Source organism: Epinephelus lanceolatus, chromosome 3 (genome assembly GCF_041903045.1).
Source record: "Epinephelus lanceolatus isolate andai-2023 chromosome 3, ASM4190304v1, whole genome shotgun sequence".
Lineage (NCBI taxonomy): Eukaryota > Metazoa > Chordata > Actinopteri > Perciformes > Serranidae > Epinephelus > Epinephelus lanceolatus.
Genome location: NC_135736.1, coordinates 38,468,678 through 38,478,784, shown reverse-complemented (window position 1 = coordinate 38,478,784; position 10,107 = coordinate 38,468,678). Strand labels below are relative to the sequence as shown.

The following is a 10,107-nucleotide window of genomic DNA, read 5'->3' as shown; positions in this document are numbered from 1 at the left end:
TGCCTCATGCACATTGTTTTATTGCATGAATAACAAAACAGGCCTGACCTTTGAAGTCTTTTCAGCAGACGTCTCCGTTCATGTATAGGAGCAAATATACATACAAGCCTTGGAATGCAGCTCAAATAAAATGCAACGTAAGGTCAAATCAATGTCACAAGGGGTGTACAGTACAAAACAAGTTTTAGTAATAACAGAATCATTAAAGAAATAAACTCACAGTGTATTCAAAAAGCAAAATTAAACAGTATGTGTGCATATGTTTACCAGTTAACTACTACAAAGGAAAAAAAAAAGGTCAAAATCCTGATCAGGAATGTTCATAACGAGCAGGAAATAATGCTGGAAAATTAAACCAAATGCCACAAAAAACTTGTTTTATCTTCGTCTCAGCATAAGAACAGTCAAAGAAACAAAATCTGGAAGTGTTTTGAAAGAAGAAAATGTGTCTCATGTTAGCCATGAAGGCATTGCTGAGAGCTGAAGACAGTCATGTTCATCTCTCTCTGAGAGGCACAGACACTGAATAAAAAAAGCAACAACACAAAGGAGAGCTGGAATCTGTAAAATAAACTGAAATTGATGGAATGACCGTACTTGAGCTCGGTCTGTACATGAGCACACGTTCAGGTCCATAGGTATGCACAGGGATGCTGTCAAACTATTGGTAAACTTGAGTAACACCAGTAGACTCATGCAGATGCGTTGATGTTAAACAAGCACTCCTGTATTGTATTTCTCTCTCATACCAAAACTACCAGGAATCTGAATGTACCGTTTAACACTGCAAAGGAATTCTATGTCAAAACAGCCACTGAGTTATAACTTAGTTTACATAAATTTACAGTTATTCATAGAATTATTTTTAAAAAATCTAATCTACTCTAATTTAATTTAATTAGTTGCATAAAAAATCTAAAACAACAAAGAGGCATCACATTCACTGCTCCCTTTCTGTTCATTAGTAGGAACCGACTCCTAGATTAGCAGTCACTCAGACTTCACAGCTTTAACCATCAGAAATGTGCAGTGTAGACTCTAATAACCCTGCACAGCACATTTCCAGGCCTTGCACTGATACACTGGGCTGGTTTTAGCATTACAACCTCCTCAAAAAGCTGGTTTACTGCATCCCAGTTTGCTCCTCTGCTAAAGTCTACACTTGTTCTCTTTGTTCTGTTATAGAGGGGAAACCGACTGAGGTCACTGCAGCTGCCCCAGTGTTGAATTATTGGGTTTAACAGGGTTTAGTGTTAAATGGTGCTGGGGAGAGGCAGACGTACTGAGGTTGTTTCATTCTCACGATGATCCACAGCAACACCAGCCCTGTTCTGTTCGAGTGAACAAACTGAACACTTTGAAGAGGAGAGGGAAGAAGAGGTGGAGGAGGAGGAGGAGGAGGAGGAGGAGGAGGAGCTGACCTGGACCCACCAGTTCCATCCAGGAGTGAAAGCTGAGTGATTCAAACCATCTTATTTGTCCTTCTTGGATTCAGACTCCACCTCCTCTGCGCCGGCTCCTTGCTGCTCGGGCTCGTCCTCCTCGGGGACTGGTGGGAACTGGGATTGGCTGACCTTGTCTCCTTTGGTCTTGTTGAGCTTCTTGGATTTCTGGTAGAGTTCATTCAGGTTGAACTCTCGGATGATGTTCTCCTGGTGGGGAGAGACAGAGACTGTTATTGACGGGAGTTAATTTGAATATGACCCTTTAAGTGCTAAAAAATCTAATCTGTTCAGTATTTGGCATGAACACAACACCTTTAGGAGAAAACGCTTGGGATGGGAAAAGCTGATATTAAGGTGTAAACTGCAACTATTACTGTCGACATAAGCCCTGTATTTTCTAATTAACAGTCACAGATCTGCAGTGCACTATCCAGTCTCACCTCAGTGAAGCTCCAGGATACGGCTCTGCCCTTCTTGTCTACCTGAGGGCGCCGCATCACCTCCTTCCCTCCCTGAAACAGCACTAAGGAGGGAAGCTGCTTGGAAAGTGGGGACGTAGACACCTTATACCTACAGAGCAAAATTAAATCCATACAAGACATATTCAAATGTCTAGTCAGTCGTCACTGACAAAATAATGCCCATCAATGCATGACACAAACTTCTTTAAGAGTAATTAAACCCCAGAAAATTAATTACTCTTTAAAGACAAAAGAGAATTTACAAAAAGAAATAAAATTCCTTACTTTTTGGAGACCTCTCCGTAACGTCCGATGTCCACTTTACCAAACTTGAGACCAGAACAGTTATACCTGAAAACACAAGAACGAAAAAGAAACTTAAACTACTTTTGTTAATGTCACCGAGTGTACTTTCTACTTCTACTGAGTGGGTTGACGGAGTCTTACTTGAGGGACAGATCAGCATAGACAGAAGCGAAGGACTGGCACTCTGGAGACCAGTTGGCAAAAAACTCAACGATCCACGTCACACGAGTGTCTCTGTCCAGCTCGTCCTGGACACACAAGCAGTTTTGATTTATGATTAAAAAGAAATTGTACAGATATTTTTTCCTGGTAATGGACAAACTGCTACTGCATATTCTACCATTATTACTCACGTCAATGGTTTTGTCGCTGAAGTACTTGATGTACTCTGGTCCCATGTAAAGAGGAGGCTTACAGGTCATCAAAAACACTGAAATAACAATGGAGGATACGGTTGGTAACTGCTATAAAAATAAAGTTTAGTAATATTTACTAAAACTATCACTACATCCACACTAAAGCACATGAGTCTTTGAAAAAATATCAGGGTCCTCCTCCCAATCCAGTCCTCCATTCTAACACCATTTGCTGGAATTTACCACAGGTCACAGGAAAAAAAAACAATCAGAGCCGAGGAGTCTTCAATGCATCTGAGAAGTGTGTCAGTTACAGCTCATGAACTGTGGTCAAACTATCAAACCAGGCAGCGCTGATCAAATATGAATCAAGATTCTGTAACTGCATTGCCTGTTTCTCACCTCAAATATTTACAGAAACATCTTTTGTGTACTGTTTAGCTGTAAAATGATAACGTTTACTCCAGCCGGTGGGTGGTGCTTAATTTACTGTTCGACCAATTCCAACATGGCAGGTGGGTCCCAAACTTTCTCATTTGTTTTACCCAGAAATTACCTAGAAATAAAATTAAGACTAAATAACTCGCACAAATCTTCTTTTTTGTGGGTCATCTACCCGACCTGATGCGGGACTCTGTTCAGGCTTTGATACACACACAATACTTGTAAGTAGAAACAGTCAATTTTGGTTTTGGTCTTTTTGGTTTTGGTTTTTGCCTCCAAAACCAAAATTTTGGTTTTGGAGGCAATTGGATTTATTGACAATAAGAAAAATGTACGTATCATGTCACCAGACTTTAATCCACATCTAACAAATCACGTCAGACCCTAGTTTTTGACATTTGAATTCAAACAACAGGAAAACAGAAGTGTACAGCTGATGTATGCGTGTAAAAGTTGGACTGACCTATGCAAAGTGTCAGGTAGAGCAGTCCCATCCTGATGTCCAGTCTGAAGAACAGGATGACGTTGGCCACTTTGCTGAACAGGATGATGTTGCCCACATGCTGCTCCACAGTTACTGACATAAAAAAAAGCAAAAAAATTAAATGTGTTTAATTAAGGACACATATCTGACTATAAGAGAATCATGCTCTGCCCAGGAATTAATTCAGAACCAAATCAAAAACACAACATTTACTCACTCGCTCGTCTGTTCTTCATCATGACGATGGCGCTGAGGAACATGAGGATCTCCACCTCCCTCTGAGAACACAAACATGACTTGTCTTAACTACAGCCAGCCGCGTTAACCAGTCTGTTTATATTGACAGCATTTAGGTCACTGTAGGACACCATGATATCAGACTACCTATTAATTTTACATTTTGTGACAGCGTATTTAATTGTCTAATGTGTGAGTCTGGTGACAGGGAGCTTGGAGGCAATATCTCCTTGCTGATATATTATATTAATACTGAAAAATGCTGTATATATTTAAACCAGCTGTGAGTTGCAGGCATTAAAGAAAAAAAAACCCACCTAATACAAACTTATAGTACACTCAACAGAGCACGGATGCAGGAAGTTTGAAGGGAGACCTTCAGAGTTGCAGCAGGTGTGCTAACAATAACAGACAAGCATCTCCCTGGGCCTTCAATGAGCTACAGTGTTAATGACACAATACTATATCAAGCCCAGGTTTCTGCAGCATAACATGTTATATCCTTCCGGTCAATGCTCTCTTAATCTATAAATCAGTTTTAAGACATTTTGCTTGTCAAGGCAGACTCTTGTTATAGAGTAAGATAACCGACTTTTGACAGTTAAGTGAGGATACACTGTGAAATTCGGCAAACAGTAAATACACGACTTGGCTTTTGTTTTTAAGAAAACCTTGATACCTATACTCTCCTGCGCTGTGTCTCCTTGTACTCCTGATGCTTATTGACGATGGAGAACGTCAGTAATTTCGCTAACGTTAGCTAGCTAATACTAAAAGGCGTACCGTTACTGTGACTAGCCTTAAGTTATTTCTGTATTTAAATAACCGCTGGTTTTAGAGTCCAAGTGTGCCGTATTTAATATAAATACCTTAGCTAATTAAAGTGACTTTTAAATTACGTTTTGACATCTGTTATCTCAGCCAATGAGCATAACAGTGTAAATGTACAGTTTCTTGGCCGTGGTTTGGCCTATCATTCCCTCCCTATAGCTAAGAGCAGCTAATGTCACCTAGCCTTTGCTGTCATCCTGCCCAGCGATCCACTGACCAGCTAGCTAACGTTGGCTAATTGATACAAAACCCCTGACCAGCAATTTGTGACTTTCTAGCATTTTCTACGGACCCAGTCGAAGTCGCAGGAGTTGCCGTCCTCTCGCTGTGTGGAAAGGTGGTCGCAGATGCCAGGCGTCTTGCGGACAGCTAGAAAGGCTATGGACATGAAGAGAGAAGCTACATAGTAGGGCTTCAGCAACCATTTGTACACCTGCGGCAGGTGGTACAAGAAAGCAAATAACGGCGTTAGCAGAGCCATTTTCTATTTAACTGTCGCACTACAACTAACACCGGTAATGAACCTCGAAAGATCCGAGGTAGCCAGTGATGAGGCAGCTAGCTCGCTATGAATGGCTCACCGTTAGCTAGCTTAGCGTTGGACGGGGTGAAAGTAGCCGGAAATACAACTTCCGGTTTAGATGTTAAAAGTAAAATACATTTATGATTATATGGCCCGCACCGTGTGACTTTGAAATGTGTTTTATCGTATGTCTAAGTGTATTTGAAGTGGATACAATATAGCTATACATAACTGATACATTTTTGTAATTATTTACACCCACGGGCGCGTTTTCTCACTCATCTTCACATACATACGCTTTTAATGTGAAGGTGAATGACATAACATCCGGTATAACTGTGATTACTCTTGGTAGCTTGCTTTGACTTTGCAGTTTGCGGTCGGCTAAATTGTATAGAAAACCTGATTTAAAGGGGCGGAAAGAGGTGCGGAGGTCAATCAGGACGAATGTGCTATATCGGGCGCTGATTGGTCAGCGCAGAGAACAGGTCGCTGCTGATTGGTCAATTGTGATATAATGAAATACCTGCCCCATTGCAAGCGTGATTAGAATTTGACATCAAGGGTTTGAGGACAGATTTAATTTAAGGTAAGGTATATTTTAGTTAATTTGGGGGGAAACGGAGAAAAATTAATCAGAGATAATAACCAGGTTTATTTGTGATAAAATTAGCCTACCTGTGATGAATGTAGGAGTGAAGTTCACCTGTATATGTTGCCTGCATTACACTGGTGACATCATCTTTTGTCTTCACAGTTATGTTTTTAAACATGAGAGTGTAGATCCTGTGATCATGTGATGTCCTATGAATACCACGAGAGAGGACAATAACTCTCTTAAACTTTGGCTACCAGTATGCCCCATGACACACGGCCCCTAAAAGCCCGGCATATTGGAGAAAATGTTACGCCCTGGCCCATGGAGAGAAATAAGAGGATGAGAAAAAAGATTAGAGTGCAAATGTGGTTAAGCATATTAGATAATAAAAACCCAAATCCATAGGTCTGTCTTACAAATCAGGATTATAAAGATATATGCCTTTGACACAGACTTTAACATTGTATAAGAGGACTCAACATAGACACCTGTCCTTTTAGACACCTTTGAGAGACAGGCACTCAGGCCAGCCTTCAGGAATTAAGGGGAAAAGGGCCAAATTTTCCAAATTAGGGCCCCTCATCCACACCCACTCCAGTACCTACTCATCAAATGGTTTCACCACAGTGAAATGGTTACTATGAGGACAAACATCATCACACAGGATTACAGCTGGGCTCATTAAAGAGTCTTACTTTTCCAGTCATACCTGATTCATGCCATTCCAAGGCTATTTAGGAACCCCAATATGCAGATATGTTCTGTGAGGTCTTTGGCCTTCAGACAACAATATCGTCAGTCACTAGGGATCCCATGTCTCAAGTTGGAATTGGACTGTATTTTCCATAAGAATGTTTAGTTTGATGTAAAACCAAGTGAAAACCTCCATCATGAGGTGTGGGTGACTTCAAACGCAACGTGGGAGTGCATCTATTTCTTATCCCATTTTTCCCATCTCACTTGAATGCAGCACAATCATGTAGTAGGAACATCTCTGCTGTTTGCTTTGTAGTGACATCACCCTGTGTGATTCATCCGGATATTATGTTGATTTTGAGTTCATGAGGTCATCGCCTACATGTGTGGATTTCACAAAGAACAGTGTCACGACAGCTGTTTTCACCTCATGAGTCTTTGTGTGTGTGTGTGTGTGTGTGTGCCCCATCATAGCAAATTTGTGGTCCTGGTGACACCTATTTTAACTACCACAGAAGCCATTTTGAGTATTCTGATAGGTGTTTATGCGTCTGTCCGTCTGTCTGTGGACAGAGGTGAAGGGGCATTTGGCTGACTTACTATACACCTCTGGTCAGCATTCCCTTTAAGTCATAGATCGCTGTGTCCCACATCGAATGATCCCATCACAAGGTGGTTTCTTTTTGTAGTTTTTTTTTTGTCTAAGCTTTTGAATTAGCAGCTACGTCTGTCCATGTCTCCATGTTTACGTTCATATTAAACATGGGTGGCATAAATCTAAATTATCAGGCTATATAAAACAAAAAGGAGTCATGGTAGCTTTAGCAACATCAGCTTTTAGTTCCTAAACATGTATGTTTTCTTTATGGTGCACTATGTTTCTGTTATCTGTCACTTCTGAGTTATTATGCGCCCCACAATGACCTATATCAAGGCCGTATGGGGTCAGTATTGTGGGGACCAAATCTGGTCATAAGCAGCCAGGTGGAATCCATGCTGTGCATCATATATGTATACATATATATTTATATGTATACATATAAATATATATGTAGATGCCACCTCCCCCCAGTATTGTGAGTGATCTAATCTATTGCTCGTTGAGATGAAACCAAACCATGATGTCATACTTGCAGCCATGTAATCAACCAACACTGACATCACTTTTAACCCTTAATTATTTTGGCAGGAATTTGTTTAATGGGATTATAAAATGCCATAATAACTACATTCCCCCTGATATTACAGCATTTTATCAAACATATTAGGTCTATATATATTTTCATATGCTAAAATTAAATGGCAACATGCATGTATTTGATGGTGTAGTAGCATTGCTCCATTGTTAAAGGAGAGCTTGAGTACATCCAGGCTGAATAGAGGCTGGTGTGCTGCACTGTGTAGTGCTGTGGGCCCGTGTGGTATGGATGTATACATCATGGTGCAGAGTGCCTTCATCACTTCCTCCAGCGTCACAGCAAAAAACATGTCAGTAGCACACAGCAGGAGGAGGAGGAGGAGGAGGGGGACCACATGAAGATGATCTGTCCTTTCTTTTCACCTATTATATGTTGAAATTATTTTCTTCAATTATGTTTCGTTATTGTTATCAGTACAGTGTATCTGCTTCAACATTATCATTGTTATCATTATTGTTATGATAGTTTTAAATATAATTTTTATTTATTTATTTTAATCAAAATGTGTGTCACTGCCAGTGCGCCACTTCCGGCTCAGTGACTGGTCTGGGATCGGTTTTTGTTATAAATCTCTGGTCTTCCAGCCTTGAAGTTAGACCGAAGAAACCGATTCCAGATCAGCTGTTTGGGTTTGACTCCTCTCATCTGCGCCAATCAGAACCGTGTGCCAGTTGTCAAGTTCCACAGAGTTAGAGTGAAACATACAGGAAGTTCAACTCTGTCTTCGATATAAAAGTCTTACAGGGATGAAACGTTAAATATAAATGAACTCGGTCAGAACAATATTATTATATTATTTATATTTATTTCAAAGCAAGACATAATTTTCATACAGCCACTGCTACTCAACTCTTGTCTGTGTTTAAGTATAATTATTATAAGGCAACTTTGGGCTATAAATGACAGAAATAAGGCTGCTTGGTCAAAGCCTATCAAATTATCGTCCTATATTTAATTAACTGTATACTCTTTGTACTTTTCCTGTTGCTATCAATGCAATGAAGCAGACTTTTTTTAAAATACATTTTTGTTTAGCCTGCACAACTGTCAATCTGTTCTCATTTAAAACTTGCATTCACCTCAGATTAAAAATATACTCTGATGTGAGAAAAACATCAAATTATTCCCCGAATTAAGTTGAACTTGATAGTATAATGAATTTACTATCAAGTTCAACTTAATTCGGGGAATAATTTGAATTCATTAGATGTAATCAATGTGTTCACTTTTTTTTTTTTTTTTTTACTTTATGTCACGAGTTAAAAATTCAAATAGCCATCATCAAATTTGGCTAAAGCTTTCATTTACTCACACAGAAATGAATGAAAATGTGATCTTTTTTTATATGTGGACACATTGATCTTTGAAATATAGGCACCCTTCACATCTGAGTTTATTTATACACCCTTAATAGCTTTAAAAAAAAATATGAAATAGTTCTCTAAACAAGGCCATGCTTCTATAATTTTCTTTGACACACAGCTAAACAGAACTGTATAAATAATGCACAATAAAATGGATTATTTCAAAACAAGACATAATTTATATACAGTCACTCTTTCTCAACTCTTGTCTGTGTTTAAGCACAATTGTTATTAGGCTACTTTGGGCTATAAATGACAGAAATAAGTCTGCTTGGTCATAGCCTAGAGAAATGTTGTCTTACATTTAATTTATTGTATATTATATGTAATTTTTCAGTTGCTATTAACACAGTAAATCCCTTTTTTAATACATTTTTATTTAGCCTTTATTATTGTCAGTCTGTACTTATTTAAAACTTGCAATCACCTCAGATTCCCCAAATTAAGTTGAACTTAATAAGGAATTCATTGATGTAATCAGTGTGTTTACAATTGTATTTCAAATAGCCATCATCAGATCTGGCAAAAGTCTTCATTTCTTCACACACAAATTAAGGAAAAAGTGACCCTTTTAGGCATGCTTTATGTCTGAGTTTATAAAATACACCTTTAAAAAATATGAACCTGTTGATTAAACATGGCCATGCTTCTATAATTTTCTTTCAAGCACAGCTTAACACAAGTGTATGCATAGTGCACATATAAAATGATTGATTATTTCAAAGCCAGACATAATTTTTACACAGTCACTCTTTCTCAACTCTTGTCTGTGTTTAAGTACATAAATCGGCTTGGTCATAGCCTATTGAACTGTAATCGTACATTTATTTTCTTGTAAATTATATGTACTTTTTCAGTTGCTATTAACACAATAAATCACTTTTTTTCAACAAAAAAAAAAAAACATTTTATTTAGCCTGTATACTTGTCAGTCTATTCTTATTTAAAACTTGCAATCACTTCAGACTAAAGATACACTCTGGTCTTGTAAGAAAAACATGAAATTATTCCCCACATAAAGCTGAACTTAGACTAAGTTCATTCGATGCAATCAATGTGTGGACAAATTGATCTTTAAAATATGGGCATGCTTTACATCTGGGTTTATAAAATACACCTTTAATAGCTTTAAAAAAAAGTTATTTGTTAAGTAAACAAGTCTA

General features: G+C 38.5%; 1 protein-coding gene across 1 annotated transcript; it reads right to left on the bottom strand.

The window, feature by feature from the left end:
* On the bottom strand, window positions 1-5,191 carry tmx2b (thioredoxin-related transmembrane protein 2b). Its single transcript, XM_033622979.2, has 8 exons — window positions 4,857-5,191; window positions 3,714-3,774; window positions 3,476-3,589; window positions 2,566-2,642; window positions 2,354-2,460; window positions 2,192-2,257; window positions 1,886-2,015; window positions 1-1,652 (listed from the first exon to the last, which is right to left on the bottom strand). Exons 1-8 carry the CDS (start codon window positions 5,043-5,045, stop codon window positions 1,473-1,475), a joined length of 924 nt encoding a protein of 307 aa, XP_033478870.1. The 5' UTR covers window positions 5,046-5,191; the 3' UTR covers window positions 1-1,472.
* Window positions 5,192-10,107: the final 4,916 nt, after the last annotated feature.